The sequence below is a fragment of the Eleginops maclovinus genome, chromosome 23 (assembly GCF_036324505.1).
Source record: "Eleginops maclovinus isolate JMC-PN-2008 ecotype Puerto Natales chromosome 23, JC_Emac_rtc_rv5, whole genome shotgun sequence".
NCBI classification, from domain to species: domain Eukaryota; kingdom Metazoa; phylum Chordata; class Actinopteri; order Perciformes; family Eleginopidae; genus Eleginops; species Eleginops maclovinus.
In genome coordinates, this window is record NC_086371.1 from 8568514 (window position 1) to 8595212 (window position 26699).

At 42.0% G+C, this 26699-nt stretch overlaps 1 protein-coding gene across 4 annotated transcripts in view; it reads left to right on the forward strand.

Moving 5' to 3' along the window:
- Window positions 1-26699, forward strand: part of enox2 (ecto-NOX disulfide-thiol exchanger 2) — a 148636-nt gene that overhangs the window by 115826 nt on the left and 6111 nt on the right. For all 4 annotated transcript variants that reach the window (XM_063877017.1, XM_063877018.1, XM_063877020.1 and 1 more), the window contains 8 exons: window positions 2711-2944; window positions 4502-4714; window positions 7407-7513; window positions 12180-12294; window positions 14873-15060; window positions 17095-17235; window positions 25132-25188; window positions 25923-26028. In XM_063877017.1, the coding sequence (XP_063733087.1) occupies window positions 2711-2944; window positions 4502-4714; window positions 7407-7513; window positions 12180-12294; window positions 14873-15060; window positions 17095-17235; window positions 25132-25188; window positions 25923-26028 (1161 nt within the window). The remainder of the gene's footprint in view (window positions 1-2710; window positions 2945-4501; window positions 4715-7406; window positions 7514-12179; window positions 12295-14872; window positions 15061-17094; window positions 17236-25131; window positions 25189-25922; window positions 26029-26699) is intronic.

Consider the following 26699-nt stretch of genomic DNA (forward strand, 5'->3'; position numbering starts at 1 on the left):
AAATCTGTTGAGAAATGATTTTACAATTTGAAACGTAAATTAATTCACATTTCAAATGAATTCTGCCTCAAAACAAAAGAGCGGCTCATGTTTATCATATTATGTATAGCTGGTGAAATAATTAAAACTGTTGGCTTTACTACAGTCATCTAATTATTCACAGAGAAAATACAAACATGACCGATAGTTTCACCCTCTTCCCATATGTGTGGGCTTTACTATACGAAAGGACACTCACAGGTCAAACACAGCCTAGAGGCTCACACAACACAAGTTATTAATGACCATTAGATCAGAAAAAAGCATCTGTGTTAACCGTGTGACACCGGCTGATTGTTTCTTATCTAATCTTCATTTTCACAGCGCCTTCTTGAGCCGAGAAGTCTTAAATCTCGCTGTGCTGGCTGTGTGTTCCTGCTGTGAAAAACCTATTTAACCTATCAATGGCCTTAGTTGCATTTTCCAGCATAAGTGTGTGTTCATGCATGTGCAAATGTGTGTGTTTTTTTTGTGAGGGAATTAATTTGAGTGAAAGGTCCTGGGATTTCTTCTGCCTCTGTTCTTGCAGTGAGACGTGGGAGCCGAGGTCTATATATTAGCTAGATGTCAGGGCTGTGTAGTTTTCCCATAAATAATACCCGACCCACACACACACACACACACACACACACACACACACACACACACACACACACACCCACACACACACACTGTACAAACACAGTACCCTGCAATGACACTAACTCCAGCAGCCCCAGCACAGTGAGATATCCTCCTTATGAAATATTGAAGTTGTGGTTGATTGGGAGCCTGAAGCAGAGAGACTGAAGTAGAAACCCCAATACTCTCGCTCATTTCTCTTCCTGTTTGCACTGGCATCTTAACCCCCCACCCTTTCTCCTGTGATGAGTGTGTTGGGCCTCACAGTGGATCTCACTGGGCATCATTACCGTGTCCGGCTACAGCACACATGTGTACCCAAACACCCTCTGATCATTTCAACCAATTAAATCACAAAATGGGCCTGATTTCACTTCAGATCTGAAACCAGCTATTAGTGAAAATTGGGTTAGGAGGAGAGTTTGAGGATAAGAAGGAAGTAGTGAGTAGAAGAGGGAGTAATGAGGGATATTGGGTCCTTCAGTGCCTCTAGAGCAGTAATTGACCTCCTGCGGTATCTCTTGTGTATTGAGAAGTAGGATGCAGGTTTTGTACTCTGTGTACAGTATGTGGTGTCAAATTACGGCATTAAACATCGGGGTAAAGAGAAAGGGTGGAGACAGGTGGACCAATCGAGCGTGCTCAGTGGCATGTGTTTATGTACTGTATGTACACTACAGTAAAGCTCATACATGTACCTTTTAGCTCTCCTGCTTCCTCTTTTTCCCATTTTCTATTCAGTTGACTCCACGCCTCCTGGCATGTTTTTCCAATTTGTATTAAAAGCATGTATGGTGCCCATGATTGAACTTTTCATTATCATGAGCAATCCAGAAGAAGTAGGACTGGCTGATTTACATATAGAATATTTAATTAAAAACGGTGGCCGTCAGGTGCGAATGGGAAGTGTGAAGTTGACAGCTGTCAAGAATTAGAGGCATTCAGGCGTGGCGTTGCTTCAGTGGTCCTAAGGTAGAAACCACACAACCGTGACTTCCTCAGTCTGAATCCGACAAGGGATCTTTGTCACATGTCACCCTATCCTCTATTCTCTCTCCCTCCCTCTCTCTCTCTCTCTCTCTCTCTCTCGCTCTCTCTCTCTCTCTCTCTCTCTCTCTCTTTTTCTTGTTTCTTCTTCTGTCAAATATCTCATAACAAGACATACCGCTCCGGAAAAAATTAAGACACCACTCCACATTTTTCTCAAATCTGTATCTGTATCATGGCAGCCATTCCATTGTCTGTTGAATTCCAACACAGAGAAGCATTTTCAGTAGTTTAAAGAATACAATAAAAAAAATATATAACAATTTAACTCAACGACATACCTATACATAATAAAACAAGAGAAATGATAATGCTGAAGTGGTCTCTTTATTTTTTCCGGGGTTGTAGATGCTCCACCTATGCTAACAGCTATGTTAACTTAGCTAAATGCTAACATTAGCACACTACCATGCTCACAATGCTAATGCTAATATATGGATGTTAAGTAGGTATTATGTTTGACATGTTTACTATTTTAGTTGAGTTTTTCTGGCTCTAAGGGCCTTGAACCTTTTGATTTTGTCATATTGTTGTTAGTTTTTTTTAGGCTTTTGGTACCAAACTAAAGTGGTGGACAAATTAACATGTTGACCTGATGATAGCATTACATCACCAAAGATTACCATCCATTCCATTACCATTCATCCTGAGGGGGACATTTTTGTGTGCAGCATACTTCATGGAAATCTATTCTAATAGATGCTCAGACATTTAGCATTTAACACAAATGTCAACCCCATGCTTGAGGAAAAGTCACGGTTTCACCAAAGTTGTCACATTGAATGGCTACACCAAAATGTTGAATCCACCCTAAGAGCAGCAAAAATGTAGTTAAGAAAGTTAATGTTTAAAAGTGATGGGCATTGACCAATTCTTTCATTTTAATTTAGTTCCCTGCTGTCCCTTTGCTTCTCTCAGCATATTTACTTTTCCTATCTTCAACTTCCTTCTATCTCCTCTTCCTTTTCTTTTTTTTTAATTGTTCCGCTTTTTTCTGCCATAGGTTACCGTATCCGCTTGGGCTCCAGCACAGACAAAAAAGACTCGGGCCGCCTCCATGTGGACTTCGCCCAGGCCAGAGACGACCTGTACGAGTGGGAGTGTCACCAGCGCATGTTGGCCAGAGAGGAGAGGCACCGGCGCAAGATAGAGGAGGATCTCCTGCGGCCGCCCTCTCCTCCTCCCATAGTGCACTACTCCGAGCACGAGTGCAGCCAGCTGGGAGACAAGATCAAAGGTTGGCTGAATATAAAACATACAAAGTAAAATATGTGCACGATATGAAAGCTAAAACATAGGTAACACACTTACACTGAGGAATAAGTCATAGATATATTTTGCACAGGTGTTTTTATTTATTTATTTATTATTGTATTTGTAAGTTGAATGATGTGTGATATGTGCCTCTTGAATGATGTGTGATATGTGCCTCTTGAATGATGTGTGATATGTGCGTCTTGAATGATGTGTGATATGTGCATCTTTTATCCCTTTCCCATATGTGTGTATGAGGACTCTACTACTGCAAACAAAATCTACCTCTGGGTATAAATAAAGTAACTTGAACTTGAACTTGTGTAGAGGTAACACCTTTACACATATGGTGTTTTGTCAACAAGGCATTATTAAGTACAGCATTAACTGACGCATCATGAATGGCACGTTATTTATGTAAACCTTAAACAGACATGGAAGGAAAATTCAAAGAGTAGTTCTGTATGTGTGTCCAGTTGCAGGAAGCACGCAATTTTAAGACAAAGCATTACAGGAAGTGTCCTAATGGCGGTTCTCTAAGAAATCCAGGTCATTTGTTGATTAAAAAAGGCACATGCTCCCCTCTGTTATCTTGTCTCTTCCCCTCTCGTCTCTCTTCTTCCTCTCCATTTTCTCTTTCCCCGCTCTCGTTTCCACGTCTTCTCAGCTTTCTTCCGACTTTCTGGCTGAATAAACCTGTTTCACTAATGAGCAATGACACTTCCAGGTCTCAGTCACAGTTTCCCGATAACAAAATGGCTGTGACTTTCTGCCTCTTTGCCATCTGCGTGCGTCTTATTCAGCTCCCCCTCCCCTCGTCATGGTGTAAAGGACTCTAACACAGTGTTGTTTCAGCCAAGGATTTGTTTCTGAAGTCTGCAGGCTGCTGTTGTGAAAGCACACATCCCGGTTATTTGCTGTACATTTAAGTTGACTCTTTTACTGTATCTTCCACCCAGAAATAAAAAAAGGTTTAGACTTTTCCATGCCAGTTATACTCATGTACTGTAAACCCAACTTTCATTGTTACGACAAGCAGCTCACAGTAGAACGATTTACTTAGACCATTTTTTGTTTATTTTTACTTCCCTCAGGTGTCGTTTGTCAGGTCGTCTGTGAAGGTGTTCTTTGTTACAGAGCATATGTCAGTCTGTCATGTGTACAGTTCTCCCTTTTCCTTTCATCAAATAGCACAGATGGCTTTTTGTTCTCCTGTCCTTGTTCTCTACACTTTACAGTAGATCTCTTTTCAGCATCACTTTGGCTTGATCAAATTAACCCAGACTTTACTTAGTCTACTTTTCACTCAACTGAATAAAAAGGGCTTTCTATTACATGTATTTGAAGTATGTGCCTTTATGTTCTTCTGTACATGTGTTTTTTACTTGAAAAGGGATATAATGTTCAGAATTTAAAGCCTTGCTTATCATTTTTTGCTTACTTGTACAAGGTTTTGTAATCCTTTCCTCAAGTATCTCGGCACTGTTGTTATGTCTCCTTGCGTAAAATATAACTCTTAATTTCTTTACCTCTTTGCTAGACGACGGCAAGTTTCCTGAAGCAGTGCATGTGCTGTTGACCTGGCTGGAGAGAGGGGAAGTCAACCGAAGGAACGCCAACAACTTCTACTCAATGATCCAGTCGTCCAATGGCCACATCCGCCGGCTGACGGGCGAGAAGAGTCAGCACGAGAAGGAGGTGGAAGAGGCCAAAGAGAAGTTCAAGACCGCTCTAGCCGGCATAGTTGGTCAATGTGAGTCTGTTCTCAATCACACACACACACACAGACACAATTGGATGTATAGTAACGTTTATAGTACTGTATGTACTGTAAGTGTACAACAGTGTTATCATTTTTGTATAAAGGCCAAAGCAATAGATTATACGTTAAAGTTTATTACTAGAATACATTTATCGTACTCCTTGTTGTGCAGTATAAGTACAGGAGGAGTAGGATAAGAATCCATTCTTGGCCAAATAGTCTGGTTCTGTGTAAGTTTCCCTGTCATAGGAACACACACACTACATAAACACACTGTAAGACTTTTTGTGCCTGAAGTACACACTGCTGCAAATACGTAAGTATACGATTGTTCACATCCCATCCTCGACTCACATCATGCACAGAGCATGTGTTCACAGCACTGAGGAAGACACATTGTGGATTTACAGGTTATTGAGTTAAAAGGTGCCATATAAGACATTTAGTTTAATGCTAGTTTGTTTTTTGGGAGGAAGGCTTCAAGGTAAGTTTCCTAACAGTGATGGTATATCACTCTAAACTTTGCATTCATCGTCCTGCTCGCATTACTTCTGAGATACAAACATCTGAAACATTAAAGAAAAAATAAGTCTGCTACCTGTGACCATGGTGGAATATTTATTCATGTTTTCTTCAGATGAAAGTAGACCCAACACATTCATCGCATGAATACTGTGGAGGCCAAACATACACAGCAAATGCAGACTTGGCTCATTTCAGCTGATGAAAGGCCAAAGGGAAAGCATAATTCTACCCACCTTTGACAGCATAGGCTTTGCAGCAGCTGGTTAACACCACCACCTGCAGCACTTTGTCTCCCTATATCCCACAACATGCATGTCAAATACAATGTAAACATCTTTCAACTTCATGTGAAGATCCCAGGTTTATGATTAACTAGATGAAAAATACTTGCAGAAGACGATGGAAGGTGTATATTTGTATAAACCACACACAGACAGAGGTTGTTGCTAGTGCTAGCCATCCTCCATTTCAGCCCAAACAAACACATTCCTATTCACAACCTCGCCCGCCTCCTGGTGCATTGCTGGTCATATTAATGACATCATAGAGACTGGCCTCCCGTGAGGACGTTTACAAGCCTGTTCATACCATATGAAGTCGGCCAGTCTCGTTTTTTTTTTTTTTTGCCATCCAACTTATGTCTGTCTCCGATGGAGTACATCACCTTTACAGGTCAGTTCACACATATTGTCACTTAATCCCTATGATGTGTAGCCATGCAGATGGTTTTATGTGCCCTGGTTGTGAGTTATTGGCCTCTCAGTCTTCAATACAACGGAGGGGCAGAGAATCCCATTATTGGAGCTCGAAGCATAGAAAAAAAAAAACATTTGAAAGACTTTAAAAGCATCTTGGCCTTTCTAGAATAAAATGTTCCTTTTTTCTAAAGATAATCCGCAGAGTTTTCTATTTGAACTTCTTTGTTGCATATTAGCTCACAGGCCTGAAATTCTGTCCGTAGCCTCTCCTCACTTCTCTGCCTTCACTATTGATCTTCTCCATCAAATTACAGGGTTCTGGGAAGATTTTATTGATCTCTGTACTGTTCTGTCTCTCACCACTCTGCAAGCGTGCACACACGCACGCATGCACGCACACACACACACACACACACACACACACACACACACACACACAAACACACTCTTAGTTGGTGGTGATATTGACTTCCCCCCTGTGTACATTAGGACCTCTGGGATATATAGACCACCGATACACTCCCCTATGACCACCCACATGACAACAGATAGATAGCTGAGAGGGAAATTACTATATCAATACCCAATAAGATCAAACCTGACATCATACACATCACATGTATGAATAGTTGAGTCAAAGGTCTGCTCTTATAAAGGACTCCATAACACGAAGATGCTTGAAGGATTCTGAATAGAGAACACATAATAAAATGTCCTTGGGCAAGATTATAAACAGTCTTCTGCTGTAGTCGAGCTGCACAGTGGTCACAGTTTCACGCTTAAAGTAAAAAAGGTTATTTTTTCACAGCTTATTGTTGCTTAGTAAAATGTCCCCTGTTGAATAAATGTTAAAGCTATGCTAAGATCTCTGTGAGCATGGCACAGCATGTCTTTGGCAAGGACCTGATGTTTGGGATGTTTGTTTTGCCACATTAGTTTAGCATTATAACTTATAATACGTGTCACACAAAGTAAAGCTGAGCCTGATTAGGAACATCCTTAGTTTCAAACCCTAACTAAAGAGAAGTAGAAGTAATCACTGCTTGATTTAAATGAGATTCATCCAATTATCATCAAGACATTTTAATCAAAACCACATTTGTACTTCCTGGAGCCAGACCACTGCCTAATACATTTCTCAGTCGTTTTTTCTATATGAATGGGGAATATCATAAATGATTTAGGTATGTCGGAAAAAGGCATGATTTATTTAGTTTCTTTAAGCATGGGACATAACTGACCAACCATCTACGAGTTGATGCTCTTGCATCAGCTGGTGAGTATATCACACACTTGCACACACACACATAAACAAACACAAACACACACACACAGAGAGTGCTTTACATCCCTAGTTGACTCCACTTTCTCACTCCTCTGCTCCTTCCCACCTGCCCTCTGTCTTTCTTTCTCTCTGTGTCTCTGGATGGTCTCTGGTCCTTCCCTGCGTCCCGCCACAGTTGAACAGATTGTGTCTGTATTCCAAGCTGCTTCCAAACAAAAGGCATGGGACCATTTCACCAAAGCGCAGCGCAAGAACCTGGACATGTGGCGCAAACAAGCAGAGGTTAGTACACTTTGATTTCATCCTGTTGTTCACGTGATTTATGGAAAAATAGACCTGATCCCTTTTTGTTCAACGCCTGTCTCTCTCTTTACTCACTGTAAAGTTTTTAAATTGATAGTTGCTTACATTAGGTCTACATACTTTTACTCGAATTTCAGCAAAATAGGTGAAGTCAAAAGAGCAGACTCCTTGTTACAGTAAGTACAGAACAGGTACCTGCTCACTCCAGGTCAAAACCTCCCCCCCCTCCTTTCATCACCACCCTCCCCTGTGAATTGGATTCATGCTGCTGGGTGAGTTTTCCATCTCTAAGGGTGTCCAGGAGACAGGTAAATCTGTACAAGCCTTCTCCCCGTGCAACAACACATTTAATGTTCTTTGAGAGGATAATTAATGATGCAATTCTTGAGACATAAAAGCGTGTTATTCATTTTAAAATGTAGTGTTTTTATAATCAAGTAGCTGCTTACCTTTTCTTTTTTATTCTGCCGAATGGATCATAATTAGCATGATGAAGGGTTGTTTATAATGAAGGGTCTGGAATGTGGTGCAGTCCTGGGTCTAATGGACAATATATGATCAGATCTAATTGGTAAGTTTCTTTGAACCTCAGTATTTAAAACAAACAGGAGATTTAAGGTGAAGCAGCAATCATCTTGTACAAAAACTTCTCTTTAAAGGTAGGTGATGCCAAGCCAAAATTGTTGTTTTTATTTTTAACTTTTGCTGCAGAATCATAAATAATGAATAATATAAAACTTTACCCATCTGTTTGTTAAAACCTGTCCTTATAATAGCTTTGTGAAGGTCTCTTAACACACACTTGATGAGTAGGTAGGAAGCTGGATGAAGCAGGTGTATATGCAAACGCTGGAGTGCATGCCTGATCGCGTGATGTCAGTAAACCACTTTTGTATTGTTGTCCATTCCCTCGTCAGTCCTTGAGGGTCCCTCAGGGATATACTCAATGGAGAATCACTGTCTTCTATATATACACTGAGACGGGAAGTATTGAAATCTGTTATGTGGATACCAGAGTGTTTTCGTCAGGCCTCCAGGGATCTGTCCCTTCTTTCTTCTTGTTTCCTTTATAAAGAGGCTGTATAAACACTGCATGCACCAGGAAGTGGAACATAGATGCCAGAAAAGAGACCACAGTGGGTGGACATTTCACATGTCCTTTCTAGGAAAACACTGTTATGAAAAAAAGTGACACACAACATCCTTTGTTATTTTTCCATTGCTGGCTACTTTACATTTTATTATAGCTGTGAAAATTGACCTTATTGTCAGCATGTCACCAGCGTGTTTTCTATTCTGTGCATGTGTAGGTCTACGTGTGTGTTGTGTGAGACAGATTAAGTCATTTTGACACAAAGCTCTTGGTTCAGCATTAGCCCAAATTGAGTCTGTATCTCTCTGCAGCTGCTTGTTAGGCTCCTGGTGAGTTTATACACAGTAGAGAATTAGCCGAGAGCATTGAATAGCAGGTGAAGAAATATAGAAATCCCTCAAAAAACAGCATTCATTTGCAATTCAAAGGTTTGGGATTTTAATGTTTAATGTTTCAATAACATTTGGTGCACAATTGTCCCTAATCGGAAGTAATTGCTTTTTCCCCTTAATTTTTGTTATTATAAAGCTGGTCTGAAATGTAATTCAAAGTGGCATTACAAAAAAAAGTCATACATTTCACTTGCGTTGAGCTGTATGAACCCCTGTAAAAGTAATTAAAGTGTAGATTGACTTACATGCCGGCTACCATAGTCAAAGTCACTGGCTAGCTGGTGAACAAAGGGGACCATTTAGCAACTAAAGAGACTGATATTTCCCCGAGATGTCAAACAGAAAAACTGACCTTGAAGAGAATAAATATTGGACTGACCTTTACTTTCTTTGATATGTAGGTGTCGTATTTACAGCATGGACTCCAAGTGCCCAAAAATCTGGCATTGCAGCTATAAAGCTTCAGTGAAAATGAAACACTGGAGATCATGTCAACTCTTGCTGTATTGTTCATGTGCGTTTTCCAATATGAATACAAACAAATATAGAAAATGCAGCCCTGTTACACCACAGGCTCATTAACATATGCCTAAATCCACACCCTACTGTCCTGTCTGAGTCATGTTTCTAACCATTTGATCCAGAAGTAATCCAATATTTATTCACCATTTTGGTTTGGTTACCATCAACTACTGAAAAACTATTTGAGGTTCTTAGCTTGCCTAGATGCTCGAATTTCTCCACTTGTTGTCTTGTTTACTTCAGCTCTCTGTCATTTACCGCTGGGCTGGTGGAGCGCACTCAGCCTGTCAGAGCTGGAAACCGCTGCCTTTGGTTTTATGTGGGAGTAATAAGAGCTGCGGGACCCAGCCATACATTCTGTGTGAAGGTCAGAAAACCAAAATAATGGGCTAAAAGTGTCAGAAAGCTGCATGGAGCTGCAGAGGTGGGTGCTAATTCCCAGGTACTGTCAGCACAACTGCTCATTATTTTACATTACAGGGTCTGATTTGATTCAAAATAAAAATATGGCTCAAAGCAGGTTTATTCACACACTGATCATAAAGGCGGCTGCTTTAGAGGCTGCAGTGAATATGACTGGCAGCCACTGGTCAGTGTAAAGAGCATAGGTAAGTAAGTGTTTCTCAGGGGTAGTTTATCATCAAACAGGCAGCCAGTTTCTCTCTGTCATGTTGTATATTCAGTATGAATCTCAGGCCTGAGGTGAAATATGGAAGGAACGAGCAGCAGCGCCGAGTAGCTGCAGCTCCGAGGTAGAATCATACAACAGCTGCCTCCCTCTATCAGTGTTTTTATGTGCTGTGTGTGTGTGTTTGCCAGCAATGGATGTGTGTACTCCATGCACACCGCATGGTTCAGTGTCTGCATGTGCTTGTGTGTGAAGAGCACCTGTTTGACCCCTGCCATGGACCGAGGCTGATAACGTCAGCTGACACATGGTTGTAAGCTTGTTTACTCTTGGGCAGCGTCTTGCCTTCAGAGTGTTTTTCAGTTTCATTGATAGAGGGAGCTCATTTCTCTTATCGACTGGTGATATGTGTATAAGTGTGTTTCAATACAACCTTGTATTGTAAAGTGAAGACACCTTCCATCTTTTCAACTCTTTTTCGACAGCCATCTAACTTGATGCCCAGATAGATAAGAAATAAATAATGGGACGTGGTAGGCTATATGAAAGATCTGAGGTTACTAAAGATGAGTATTGTTGAGCTGTCATATAGAGCTATAATACGTGTGATAGCTCAATCATTGTAATAATAACAATGTTATCAGCCCCAATGATAGCTGGCTAATGGCTCACTAGCTCATCTTGCTATATTGGGTTATTAAAATTTGCCTGCTAAATAACTCAGTCAACAGCCAGGACCAGGCCATAACTCTTTATCTTTTCATCAGTTAGTGTAGCAACAACAGTTTCCTTAGAGATATCATGTCTGGATAAGGGAAATTTAAGGGCATCAGCATAACGTTCTCACTTCTATCTAGAGCTGCATCAATTAGTCAAGTAGAGGATTTTGGACGGACAAAACAAAACAAAACATTTAAAGACATTACCCTGGTTTTTGGGAAACTAGGATGGGCATTTTCAAATTGTATAGACCGATCAATTACTCGATAATAAGTAATCATTACTTTCAGCCTTAGTTCTTCAAACCACACATGTGTACATGAACGTTTCACCCTGACATCGATGTCCGTTGATATTTTGGTGTTTTCACATTTGTTGTGACCTTCTGCCTCTGACTGGAGAAGAGATTGATTGAGTGTCTCTTAACAGCATAGTTAGCTGTGCTCTTTGATCTCTGGCTCCAGTATCATATGACCTCTTGTTTTTGAATGGAAATGCTGTGTACTGCAGTAGCTGAAACATCTGCTGACAACAGGGAATGAAAGCTGAATGGTATTTAAAAACCCTCAGATACTCACCAACCGTATGTTCATGGTTTGTCTGATAATGGTCTGTGAAGCTTTACAAGGATGTTGTTTGTTTAGCTTTTTCGCCTCACACAGACCTTGAGGGTTTGGTTATATTTACAGCCAATTCAATTGAGTGTTTTGACCTTAATCTTTAAACCACTTTAAAACCTGCTTCTGGTTACTGATCTCCAGATGGGTATAATCATTAGTGATTCTGCCTGTAAGGGGGGAATGAAACAGGCAATTGTTTTATTTGGTTTTTACAGTTACAGCTATTGTGGGGTCCAAATGTGGTTCTAAAACACTAACAGTAAGGATAATGAACAGTATACACACATTTCAGACACATTTAATGCTTTGTCGTTCTTAATCAGTGTCATCTCTGTCACTTTTTGACAGAAGTTTTAGTTCCCAGTGTCACACACTCGTGAATGTTTTTCCCTAGTAACAAGAACAGTAAAAAAAATGTGGTGTCTGGCTATATTTGGGCAACCATCTGCCTTATCACTGTGCCAGAGGAAGAATGTAGCCCCAGCTTTGAGACCTTTTTTCCTTTACAGTCCTTTATCCTGCAGCGACCTGTTACAAGTATTATTTACATTAACGACACCAATAAAGTTGCATCATTTACGGTCCTTTTTCTACTAGCACCTGCTAAAACGCGCATCTCCCATGAGTGTGTGCAGTTCTGACCCGCCCCTCTATTGGTTGTGTTTTGCAGGAGATCAGGAACATGCACAGCGAGCAGCTGATGGGTATCAGGCGAGAGGAGGAGATGGAGATGTCCGACGATGACATGGAGGACTCCCCCGACAGCAAGGACTCTGAGGACTCAGGTATGCAAATGTTGTCAGTTCAACACTTCTGTCAACATCACAGGCCGAACAGGGATCCAGATCTTCAGAGGAGACAGCTGTGTTTGGCTGAAATGACAGTAATCATCCCCCAAGCATCTGACAACCAGCTGACAACTCCACATGAATAAAAAACAGATTCAAAGCACATCAAGATGCTGACACCACACACGCTTACTGAGTCCATGTTGAACATGACTACTTAATGACATCCAACCCCATCCGCCCTGGTGAATGCATACAACTCCATATGAGAGTGTGTGTGTGTGTGTGTGTGTGTGTGTGTGTGTGTGTAGAGTCAATCCACACCTGCCAGCTGCCATGTAATTGCAGATTGGGATACCACTTAAGTGCCATAATCCTTAGGTTTTCCCTCAAAGTTTCTTCTTTGTGTTTGGTGAAGCAACAACAACTGTGCTCCTAATCTCTGAACCCCCATTCCAATAACCCATAAGTCTTGAGTAGTCACAGGGGCAACATGCTGTAATTGTCACCGCCGCATGTTAGGTCGTTTCTCTGCATGTTTTGTCCACAAACTTTCTCTTCTTGCCTTTTAATCATTCTGATCTCTGCCATTTGCTAATATGACAGCTTCTCTAATCAGCATGCAAATGTATGTAAATGCAGTCGTCAGCTCAGCCCCTTCTCTTTTGCAACCTTGCTATTTAGCTATCAGTAATTAGCATCGTTGTCAAAGAGCTGTCATTTCGCTCGATGCTGCAGGACTGGCTGCAGTGACAGGTGTTAATGTGACACTTCTCTGTATTTGTGTTAACAGGCTGACTGTAACACCCCTTTTTGCTCACTAACCTTTAAGCAAAGGGGCTTGTTTACACGTCAACCCTGCCTGCTGCAAACACCTGTGTTATGACTGCAGCCTCTTAAAAAGGGAATCGATGCTGTGAGACTGACTCATGCGCTGAATATAAAGCAAAAGAACCGCTTGCATGCGTGCCTGTTTGTCTGCAGGTTTGTGTGTGTGGACATGCGCGCTCACGGATATCTGCAGGTCGATAGCGCCGCCTGTTATGTAACAGAAAGAGAATTGCTCCAAATCTGGTCGAGCGTCTGACATCCCCTCACACCAAGTTGATGAGGCTCTCAGATCAATACTCTTCTCACCTCGAACCCTCATTTCGCTGGGAGAAAAGCACACCAAACGCAGCGTGGACACTCACACACACACACACACACACACACACACACACACACACACACACACACACACACACACACACACACACACACACACACAACCTCAGGCAGCAAGTGAGAGAGTTCATTAATACTGCCAATGGTCCTCCATGATAGACTGCAGGCAGCACTCATGTACACCCACACAAAACCTAACCAGACACGCTTTCATGCACACACACTCACTCACACAGGATGGGGCTTATCTCTTCAGTCCAGTCCGAGTATTTCACTTTCCCAAAGAGCTTCCCCCCATGGCCCACAGGAGGAGAGCAGAGCTGATAAAACTGGACATCTCTGGAGCTGAGCAGGTCTCATACAATAATAACTCTCCCTGTCTCCTCTCTTTGCTCAATAGGTCAGGTCAAATGTCCAGTTGAGAGCTATTGGACAGGACACTCTGGGATTATTACCGCTTTCCGTAGTTTATGTGACACTGACTGAATAGTAAAATAACAATTTACAGATAGCTTGTCAACATGGTTCCTTGGGCACCTTGCAGGATTTAGCAACTTCTGAATCGAAATCCGTTCCCGGTTGTGGAGTTGTTAGCTTTTGTTGCCAGGCTGCTGTCAATAGATTTGTGAAGGGGAGTGAGCAGAAGGCTACAAAAATGTTTGCCAATTTAAAAAATCTATAAAAACCATAGCCTGATCCGCGGTTGTGGAAGGTTTGCGTGAGCCTAATAGAAAATATCCAAGGTTCGGCCTGGCAGGGCAGTTTTCAGAGAAAAATATTTGATTTATAGTCATTTATAACTAACTAAGTAACTTGAAAACTGTGCTACAACATCGCAGATCATTAGAAACCCTGGCCTACGCATCTTTCATCACTTCAGTTCTCTAAACGAGATAAAGACAGGACTCTCCCTAAAGCGCCAAAACCCTTGCATTTGGTTACGTTGCTTGAAGAAGCTAGAAAAGCGTGCGTCAGAGCAGTCAAAAACTCGTATGATGTTTAATTTATGAAAAAGGAAAAACATTATCTATTATTCAAATCAAACCAGTTCAACATAATCAAGATGAAGCTGATGAGATGAGTGTTGGAGTGTTTTACTCTTAAGGAATTACACCTTAGGATATACTTGAATGTGTTTGCTGTTATGGTTGCATTCAGTCCCCCAGAGCTGAACTATAGTGGCGTTAAGAACAACATACATCATTAGCTTGTTTGTTTTATATTAATCAGAGAATGCTCCGCTACACGTAAACCGGAGGATTAGTGGAATAAGCATTTTCAATAGCCATGTAAGCGACGTAGACGGAATATTGCATATTTCGGTATAATGGCTTGAACCAGAATATTTTGTATAATAATAAACACCAACTCCCGTACTGTTTTCTGAACTTTCTGTGTGATTCTGTAGCTGTTTCTCAAGCAGAAGCCTTGAAGGAGGAGAACGACTCTCTGCGCTGCCAGTTGGACGCCTACAGGAACGAGGTGGAGCTGCTCAAACAGGAACAAGGCAAGAACCAACCAAACATCAGCGAGGAGGACAACACACACTCTCAGCAGCTCAGCTTCCTGCAGCAGGCTCTGCAGGGCATGCAAAAGGTACCCACACTTACACACACACACACACACACACACACATTTGCCAATCATCTCTCCAACAATGAGTTTAATCTCCATTTCCTTCTTGTTGCGTTTGCGCTGCTATTTCAGAACAAGGTCGCTCAGACCAGTCATTTATTCATGACCCTGCACTTTAAAACTGAGTGCTGTAGGGGACCAGAGTAGAAAAGCAGAGCTGTCAGGAGAAGCTCATTTCTGAAGAGCTGCTAAAAAGTAATATATTCAGGTTTTCTTTGGTTAAAGGAAAGCTTATTCGCAGTTGGAATGGGTTTTACTTGGATTGGAGCGCTTTGATGCGAACAGTGCACAGATACTTCCTGGAACAAATCCAAAGCTATTAAACAATTTTAGGCGTTTATTCAAAGGAAGATTATGAAAAGTATTGGATTTTGTAAACGGGCCTTGCATATTATTCAGTATATATTTGGGAATTGCTTTATTAATGTTCATATATTATAACAGCTATCAAGACTGAGCCAGGCATTCAAGGGTTCAAGGGTTTAGCTACAGTGTGGTTACAGCACTGAAAATCTAAGGTACCGAGCAACCACTGACAGAAACAAATATTGGAAAATAAGAACTTGTGTAACTGGAAATTCTAAATTGAGTCACAAACAATGAATCTAATATTATCAGCAAAAATCATATACATACACCCTAAAATAAATTGCATTAACAAAGAAAAATGCAAATGTCGCTGAACACTGCGATGCATCTGTTCAACATGTCTGTTTGTGTATGAACACATACATACTAGCACCTCAAAGACGCCACTGAGAAACTTGATGGATTATTTGGTACCACAGGATACATTTATTATCTTTTAATGTTTAGAAAAATGACTTGAATGTACAGACAATTTCTCTTCTTTCTATCAGCTCTTCGTCTTCACCTGGGAAACAATCTTACCACAGCGTTCATTTTGTAGATGTTCTGATGCGTTCAGTAACATCACATGATCTTGCATAGGCAGATGGAAGGATGTAAAATCAACCACGGACTATAAACAATGAAGTCCTTAGGGAAATAAGGAAAGAATAGAGATTCTAACACCCACAAATGTGCGTTTACTGTCCAAACTCCATCTGCTGACAGAGACCATGTGATATGATCACATTAATGTCTTTTTTTCAATAAATGAGGGCCAACCTTTATAATGTCAAAACCTATTCAACCCTCGTTTTTACAATACTAAAGAACTTCTCAATTGAGTCATGCTGGAATGTGTCAAGTGCTTACTTTGCTATCTGTCACAGGTAATGGAAATTAAGATTGATTTATGTGAAGAATAGAATTCGACCCTGCTGTTCATTTCTGCTTACACAGAGTAATTACCTTTCCATCTTACATTTGTGAAAAGATTAGCTGAATAAATGAATTTCAAATCACTGAAACTGGATTTGTTGTATCACGCAGACACACAAATTGCAACAAAGTATTATCAGCTCTTACCGTCAACCTGTGTCCTCGTTTGTGAATCATAGTGCTTGTAACACATAGGAGCGTAATGTGTTGCTTTACAGATGAAAACTCCTGGCTGTTAAAACCCCCTGCGTCTCCCAGACTCTCATTTTGTTGAAATTAATCCAGCGGGGGGGGGGGGATCTTTCCATCTGTGTTAGGTAGACAACTATGTTATCAAAGCTTTCTCACACACTAGTTCCTGTGTCACCCAACGCAAGTATAAAACCCCAATGAGTGTACAAAAAAGAGAGCGAGAGAGAGAATTGAGATTTTTTTTTAACTCCTCTTCCAACGCATTTGAACAGTATAGTATAAGACAGGATTAATTACAATTATTGCTTTCTCTTTATTGAAGATATAATTCACGTCAGAGTGTAATTGCTTTGTAGAAATTGTAATTACCGATGTAGGAATAACATGCTCATAATAATAACAATAAATCAAATGGTGATTGTTGCTCTGCTTTCAGTGCCATACGAGGTTAATATAGTCACGGTTAGTTAGTTCACAGTAGCATTAAAGGCTGACTCTTGTCCCTTTCTTTGGCAGCAACTGTTAAAAATGAGGGACGAATTGAAACAGCGGGAGGCAGAGCTGGAGAAGAGTTTTGAGGACAAGCAGCAGCTGAACAACCAAGTCCTGAACCTGAAGGAAGGCCTCCTGAACCTGCAGAACACGAACATAATGCAGGTTAGTTTGAAGGAAAACACACTCTTTTTTTTATTATCCTGGTTTCCTAAAAATGGAGAAAGGGGAAGGGTCTTGTTTCCTTGTTATGCTTTAAATGAAAGTTCATTTCTAGGTCACCCACTTGCTTCAAAGTGAATGCTATCTAATTTGCAATTTAATAGGAAGAAATTAGTTCAAGATGAGATTCAAAGCATGAGAGATATTGAAGAAATAAATCCTCAATAAACAAAAAGGGCAGATTGTGACAGTTGATATAGCTTTGCGTCGAGATAATGACTCAACAATTTTGAAATAGCTTCAAACATATTTCAAAGCTCATCAGATATCCCAAAATAGTCATTTTGGGTTCATCTTTATGATTTCACCACTGTGGGAATAGACCCACCGCAGTGAGAGAGTTTCTAACTTCAATCATTGTTCCGGTGTTCCCATTTTCTTCCCAGGGAGCTCAATTCATTCTTTTCCAACACAGCATAATCCACTGTTTAATTTCTCATTTCCCTCCAAAAAATGTTAATAATGCAACTTTAAAATGCCTGTCTAATATAATTTCCCTTCAATAACCCTGTGGTACTGTACCATTATCCATCTCGTAAAAAAAAACCTGCCCTGCCATTTATAATTTAAAAGAATATGCGTTGTCCTTTGTGAGTAGTAAACGGATTTCCTCCACAGTTTTTAGTGTCCTATTAAAGCTTGTTTTGCATTAGTGTGAAAAACCTTCATTAACGGTTCAAATATTCACAAAAGACTTTCTAAATCACTGCAAGCTGGTTATATCAGTTCTGGCTTGTCTAATGTGACTTTTGGGTGTACCTTTGGGTTCTGAAGTGTTGGTCAAATTAGATGAAGTAACTTTATATTGTCAGCTTGGCTTCTGGGAAATTCTAAAGGTCTTGTTTCACTGTTTTCTCACACAGTTTCTACAGAACCATCATTAATGAACATCTTATTAATAATGAAAGTAATTGTTGGTTGCAGCGCTGTCCATTTTTATTGTCCACTACTTGACGTGCAGTTTATGGCAACATCGGCGAGGCTTTTAACACCAATTTAAAAACATTGTTCCTGGTGTACTTGGATGGCGGCGCGAGCAGTCGCAGCGGCCCCTCGCAGTCCCGAAAAAACTGTGTTTTCGTCGTCGGAAACAGAAAAGGGGGAAGCGTGGAAGTATCCGGGCGAGGCTAGCGGCTAGCCCACACAAGCCGGCAATTCCAACACTACTCATTGCAAATGTCCGTTCACTGGACAACAAGATGTACATACGGTTACTTAGAACAACCCGGCGTGAGGTGAGGGACTGCTGTGCTTACGTGTTCACAAAAACATGGCTCCACAACAACATCCCGGACTCCGCTATTCAACTAGACAAGCTAACATACTACCGAGCAGACAGAAACATAGTTAGCGGGGGGAAGACCCGCAGAGGCAGTGTGTGTGTTGACATCAGTGATGCTTGGTGTCGAGATGCTATTGTTGTTAACCAACACTGTTCCCTGCTGGTGGAGTTTATGGTTCTAAGGTGCCGTCCTTTTTACCTGCCGAGGGAGTTTTCCGCCATTCTACTGGTGGCAGTTTATATCCCTCCGAGCCCCAACAACAAGGACAGAGAGGAGGCACTCAGTGAACTTTACAAAGCCATCAGTGAGCAACAGACAGCACACCCAGACGGCCTTCTCATCGCAGCTGGAGACTTCAACCACTAACTTAAAAACTGTTCTGCCTAAAATATACCAGCATGTTGATTTTCCAACCAGTGAAAACAATACATTAGACCTAGTCTACACGACCATCAAGGGAGCATACAAGGCGTCCCCCCTCTCCCACATCGGCCTCTCTGACCAACTGTCCTGCTGAAACCGGCCTACAGAGCAAGGGTAAAGGTTGCCAAACCGGTTTCAAAACAGATACGGGTGTGGACAGAGGACAGTACTGCTGCACTTCAAGACTGCTTTGATACGACAGACTGGGACATGTTCAAGCAGGCAGCAACTTACAACCATCACATTAACATACAAGAATACACAGAGACAGTCACAGGCTACATCACTAAGTGCATTGATGATGTAACCACCACCAGAGCCATCACCATCCGAGCCAACCCGAAGCCATGGCTGACAGGGGAGGTCCGCACGCTGCTCAAGGCCCGTGACACCGCCTTCAGAGCTGGAGACCCAGCTGGTCTGAGAGCAGCCAGGGCTGACCTGTGCCCTGGCATCAGGAAAGCTAAACGTCTGTTCACCAGGAAAATCACAGGACGTTTCAAAGACAGCAGGGACTCCCGGAGCCTGTGGCAGGGTATTAGGACCATAACGGGCTACAAACTACCACGCAGACCTGTGACAGTCACACTTCCCTGCTCAACAACCTCAACGGCTTCTTTGCACGCTTCGAAGCACAGAACAACACAACTGCTCAGAAAACCACACCCCCCCCGCCGACGACCAGGCTCTGTGTCTGTCCCCAGCCAGTGTGAAGAGCACACTGCTGAGGATTAATACCCGCAAGGCTGCGGGACCCGACAACATTCCTGGTCGAGTGCTGAGGGGACTGCGCAGAGCAGCTCACGGATGTCCTCACAGACATCTTTAACACCTCCCTGAACCAGGCTGTTGTCCCCACGTGCTTCAAGGAAACCAACATCATTCCTGTGCCGAAGAAGTCATCTCCAGCCTGCTTCAACAACTACCGCCCCGTAGCACTGACCTCGACCATCATGAAGTGCTTCGAAAGACTGGTCATGAAGCAGATCAAATCCACTCTTCCTCCCTCCCTGGACCCGTTTCAGTTTGCCTACCGAGCTAAACGGTCCACAGAGGATGCAATCACCTCCGCTCTACACCCAGCCCTCACACACCTGGACACTAAGGACTCCTACGTCAGAATGCTATTCATAGACTTCAGCTCAGCATTCAACACCACAGACCTGGGCCTCAGCCCCTCTCTCTGCAACTGGTTGCTGGACTTCCTCACAGAGAGACCACAAGCTGTCCGGGTCAACAACAACACAACGAACACACTAACACTGAGCACGGGGGCCCCCCAAGGCTGTGTGCTCAGCCCCCTTCTCTTCACCCTGCTCACCCATGACTGCAAACCCAGCTACAGCTCCAACCACATCGTGAAGTTCGCTGACGACACTACCGTGGTGGGTCTCATCAGCCACAACGATGAGACTCACTACAGGAAGGAAGTGAACCAGCTGGCCCGTTGGTGCCAAAATAACAAATGTGGGGAAAACAATGGAGATTGTTGTTGACTTCAGGAGAACCCACTCCCAACCCCCCCTCCCTCTGACCATCAATGGTGATGTGGAGCAGGTGAGCAGCACCAAATTCCTGGGTGTGACCATCACAGACGACCTCACCTGGAACAACAACACCACTGCCCTGGCAAAGAAGGCCCAGCAACGCCTCTACTTCATCAGGAACAGGAGCCCCCCCCCCCCATCCTCAGCAGCTGCATCACACTGTGGTTTGGAAGCTGCACCGCCTCCAACCACAAGAGCCTGCAGCGCATCGTGAAGTCTGCCCAGAGGATCATCGGGGTCTCACTCCCTACACTACAGGACATCTACAACACCCGACTCACCCGCAAAGCACTCGGCATTGCGGGGGACCCCACCCACCCCTCCAACAGCCTCTTCAGCCTCCTGCCTTCGCTCGAGCTCCACCAGGCTGAGGAACAGCTTCTTCCACTAGGAAGTCAGGATGCTGAACTCTCTCCCTCCCTCCCTCCCTCTCTCCTCTCACTTTCTCCCTCCCTCCCTCTCTCCTCTCACTTTCTCCCTCCCTCCCTCTCTCGCTCTCTCTGTATCCTCCGTCCCTCCCTCAATCCCCTCTCCCTCCCTGTCTCTCTCTCCTCCCTCCCTCCCTCCCTCTCTCCCTCCCTCTCTCCTCTCGCTCCCCTTCTCTCCGTCCCTCCCTCTCTCTCCCCCTCTCTCATCTCCCTCAACCCCCGCTCCCATCTCTCCCCTGACCTCTCCACCCTCCGTCCCACCCACCTTTCCCCGCTGCGTCAATGGAAATGTACCAGGACTTTAATCCCCCTCCCTCACACACCCGTCCCTCATCCAGCACCAGTCACTTTCTATTCTCCGCTGCTACTGAAAAATACTTTGCACAAAGTATTTTTTGCACTAAAGAACTACTTGCACTACCGTCAAACTGTGTTGATTGTGTCTAATATATGTATTTATTACTTAGTTTTTGTTTTGTATACCCCTTTTTACCCACCCTTTTTTTCTAGTCTCTTATCTTTTTATCTTATATGTTCTTGTTTATATTTGCACTGTGGGACTGCCAGAAACGGTATTTAAATGTTCTGTATGTATAACACATGTGGAAACTTTCACAATAAAGTGGACTTTGACTTTTGATTTTGTTTCACTCCAAAACTTTTCACTTGTCTAATCAAAACACTGCCACAGGAACTGATTTTTCACCTAGTTCATTATTCAGGTTTGGTAATGTGAGAAGGAAGGACTAGTGATAAAAAGTAATTGCATTTCGTAGAAAAATCCAAAGTATACATGTTATCAAGTTCAGAAAAGCATTCAACGATCATTTATCGCTTGTGTTGTACTCTGTCATTTTTTAATTAAGTATAGATTCCTGGCCATGAATGAAAAGCAAACAAAGAAAAGGTTCTGCAGAACTGTAATCTCTGCGTGATAAATTCAAACTCCCAACCTAAGTGGTGCCTATAGCAATTCCCATTCCCCATCTGCTCCATGCACCGCCCGCTGTGCAGCACGATAGTCAGCGTTCACTTTGGTGCAGATCAGTGTCATCATGAATCCGAACACATGTTGTCAGTCCCAGGATAAGCGCTCCAGGTTTAGGACATTTTTCCTCGGGCATTAAGTCTTACCCCATGTAAACGCACCCAGGCTAGGTTCACAGGTTTTCATAAAACAGTAGCTAGTGATCTATAGAAACTTTGTTTGCTTGCTGTTCTCATTCCTCCTGTCCATACTGAAAAGTGATAGATCCCTTGTTATCCATTTGACTTGTTTGACTAAACGCTGTAAAACTCAAATTACCTTCAGATAAACGTAGGAATTTATTTTTGTAAATGTATCACAGCAGTAAGATCGTTGTCATATCGCCATGTGAGTTTTGTTTTAAGATAGCCTTGAAAAATGCAAACCTATCAATGACGGTCCAAAACATTCAATGCTATACCAGCTCCCCCTTAACGTCCCCTATGTTTGCTTCTGAATTTTGTTTTTCTTTCATATTTCTTGCTGCTGTCTTGAAGAAAATAAGGACTCGTACACTTTAGGTTAAATCTTAACACGTTAATACTAAGTCATGCTTTGTTTAACATTACTGGCAACAGCCTGCTGTATTGTATCAAAAGTGCAAATAACACAAAGCCTGCCACTTACATACAGTGACCGAATAAAATGTGTTTGTCTCACATTCAAATCAAAAACCCAAACATATATTCATGCAAATTAAATGCATTTTCCTTTTAAATGTGTGCTTCCCCAGCAGACACGATGTTTCTCCTTTAGTTAAAGTGTCCACTCCACTCATCTCAATGCAACCACATACAGAGAACCAGAAGAAAGCCATTTCCTAAGTGGAAACATATTGAGTACGGTTTACCACAATCAAATTGTTTCCTGAGTTTTCCGTGGATGAGATGTTATGGGACATTGACCACCAGATACCCAATCACACGTTCTCATTCCTGAACATTTTGTCCTTTGGGCCACATCAGCGCAGGCCAGGAGACGGTAACTAAGATATCACATTGATATCAGCATGTGCTCACAGTGCTGTAATGGCGTGATCACCACATAGGGAGCTATAACCTGCACAGTTGTAAACCTCGGGTGCTTTTACACAGGACCACATCATCAGTTAGAGCCACTGCTGCTACATTACTCCATCCCAACATCCCATTTGTTATCTGACTGAACATGTTGCTTACATTGAGGAATGTTTTTCCCGACAAAACCCTGTCTCAAATTGATTAGAGGCGAGCTGTTTTACCGCAGACTACACTGCTAAATACAGTGCAGCATGATGTACAATCTTCTAAAACAATTTCAACTTTCAAGGGTCATTTTTCTCTGTTAGACATGTCATGTTTACTAATGTTTCAGGTGTTGTCCCATATTCCCAGCATCCGAGTGCTAATGTTTGTTAATGTTCATTCAGGCTCGGTATAATGAGAGGAAGGGCTGTCATTACAATGAGCCTCAGGTTCAATCGCCTATTAAATTGGATAATAATACAAGCGAGAAGATCTCAATCCACGAGGGGAGCTGCTCCCCGTGTCGCCTGTTTGCTCGGAAGTGTACGAGCCGACTGCAGGTTTCAAATAACGCAGAGGTGAATAAGTAATTAGCTCAAATGTCTCTGCCGTCACATCAACAGGAGTGACAGGGTTGTCAATAGCGTGCTAATGGTGATGAGTTTGATTACAAATGTGCTGCCACAAAAGTGAGCCCTGGGAAATATGCTAATTAAACTCCTGCATGTGGGCATACATGAATCATGAGAGGCAGACTCATTACAGGGAGAAGAGAAATCAATTTTTGGGTGTAGGCTTCTCTGAAGATTAGCAGTTATTGTGAGGTTATTTGTCATGTTGAAGAGGTCTCCTCACGCTATCGGTTATTCTTCACCTTCCAGTCACTGCTGTCCCCACGCACTCACCACACGTTACTGCTGCAGGTCGTTGAGGCCATTATCCTTAATACGATCATAAAAAACGCCCTCATGGTTTTTCTCCATATTTTTTGTAGTGCTGCCACTAATAATTATTTTCATGTGTGATTGATGTGTTGATTATCGTTCTGAATTCAACCGTCCTTAAATGATTTAGTTTTGGGTATCCAAATTAGAAGTTATATTGATATTTAGTCCCTAGTATAAGCTACAAAGAATGCGCATGCCTACTCCTCCAACAATGCAACCCAACAACATCCTTTTTTAGACACTCTTGTCTGGTAAATGTACTCCATGTTCTTCAAACCCACAGTTTTTTATTCAGGCTCTAAATGTCTTGAGCTCAACGAAAATAGTGACATTTTCAGAAAGCTCCACTGAGAACGTTTTACAGCTGGTACAAGCAGTTCTCTTCGTCACAATCAAACTGATGTTCATATGAAAATTGGTGGGTGGCCCCTTTTTAATGTTTCATTGAGTCTATAAGCTGTCTGATAACTGTGAAAAATACTCATCATAGTTTCTCAGAATCCAAGGTGTCTTTTTCTTAAATGTCTCTTTTGTCCAACCTTCAGTCCAAAACCCAAAAATGTCAATTTATAAAACCTGTTTTATAAAAACCTTTTAAAACAGAATTGTTTGTTTGTGTGGATTGTATAATCCAGTGATTTTAAACTGGAAAAGCCAACTTCGATGACTTTTAGGAATAGATTTAACATTTTGTTGTATAATAATTGTCACAATTATCAATAAAATTACAGTGAAATGTGTTAGAAGTGAATATTAAAATGGTTGATTACAGTTTCTGTCATTCTTGATAGTTGTACAGATGCAAAAGCACAAAGAGACCTCCTGTCTAATGACTGGGTGCTGTTAGGGATGCTTTAGCCTACCGTACAGGGTTAAAAGTTGTAGAAGCACTGGTCTACTTGAACAATGGAGTAATTATCGCCACACTAATGAACTCCCTGGAAATCACACACAGTCTTACTTTGTTACGCATTTTAATAGCGAAGTTAATTGTATCCATATGAAGTTCGGCATCTGCTTTCCTTGTTCAAAATCAGCACATTTTTGGTCACTGCTCTAAAAATAAACAATTCCCATATTTGTCTGTTTTTGCACACCATGCTGTGCCCCCCGTCTGTCTCCTTTAGTGCTTAGCTCATTTCTCTGTGGCTTTTCCTCACATGTTTCTAATGTGCCACAGCTGGAGAAGTCGCAGCAAGATGACAGAGGCGGCGAGGAGAGCGCTAATCAAACCAGCGTAAGTGGAAAAAGCTTTAGCACTCCCCATTCCTCTGCAGATATTGTTTTGTGTCCTCACTCCCCCTTTCGTCCTCCTTTGACTTCCTCTCCCAGTGACATGACAGATAATTACAGGCCAATCCAGTTCACTGTAACTGGATTTGTCATTGAATAAATCACCCAGGCTCAACTGGGCTGGGAAATAAAGGAAGTCATGAAGTGAAAATGGTTTGTCTACACACCCACACAGCTGAGTGTTATGGATAGATTAAAAACAGAAAAGGGCCACCAGGCTTTCCACACCATGAGTGGAAAAAGCACTCACAATACTATGTAGGACAACAAACATACAAAAAGTCTTCTGTTATACCTCCCCCATTTTTCTGCCACCTGTCAGCAATCTGAAACAAACAGCTTGATCATTTCCCTTCCAAGTCTCTACCTCCCTCTTCTTACACCTATCTCTTATTTTGTTTCTGTGTGTTTGAAATATTCCTATCAGAAATATGACTGCTGGCAGAATAATCTCCCTCGCCTCATTATCCTCATCCTCATTGTCTCTCCGTATAAATGTGTTGGTGGGGAAACTTCTGATGTGTTTATTCCCATTCCTGTTTGTCTTTCCGTTGTGTGCCACGCATCGACTTTAGGTTAAACTTGTTTACCTCTCCTCAGCCACATTCAAACAGTGGCTGTTAGCAGAGTTATTCAAGGTAACTGTGTAAACGTGTGTGTGTGTGTGTTTGTTTGCAGGAGGCCACAGTGTCAACAGTGGTGTCCTGTAGTCAGGAGAAGGAAGGACCGACGGAGAAAAATCCACCGAGTCCTGTGCACTCCGAGAGGGAGGCTCTGCTCGTTGGTACGCTGAAACTCATCTTGCACAGATAATATCACTGGAAAATGATTTGCTTTAACATACTGTTGAGTAGAACTTGTGCATCTTGCATCTCATGCAATCAAGCACAGTAGTAGGCTTAAAAATGTATCATTGTATGTACGATTATCCAAAGGCAAAAGTGCTTGTACCTGCTCCAAATGCACACATGGCTACTCTAGTTTTCCCCAGGCTGCACCCTACAACCTCTCTATTAGAACACGGCAGCTCCAGGCTACCTTTGGTTTCAAGGTTTCAAGGTTTTATTGGTCATATACACAGCTTATACAACATATATGTTGGCAATGAAAATCTTATGTCCCATGCTCCTCCAACAACTCAACAAACATGGTGCAAATAAGATAAATAAAATAGTGCAAAAAGAGAGAAGAAATATTTACAGTAACAACAATAAAGATTTGAGGATGTGAAATATATACATATGTGGAATACATTGAAAGTATTTAAATACTTTACACTGTTGAATGAGGAGGTATGGACAGATGCATATATTATGTATAGCAGATGTATATGGCAGATATGTATAATATATAGATATGTGTACTATAAACAGATATGTATGGCAGATGTGTATAATATATATATATATATATATGTATGTGTGTACTATAAACAGATGTGAGTAGACAGTCACA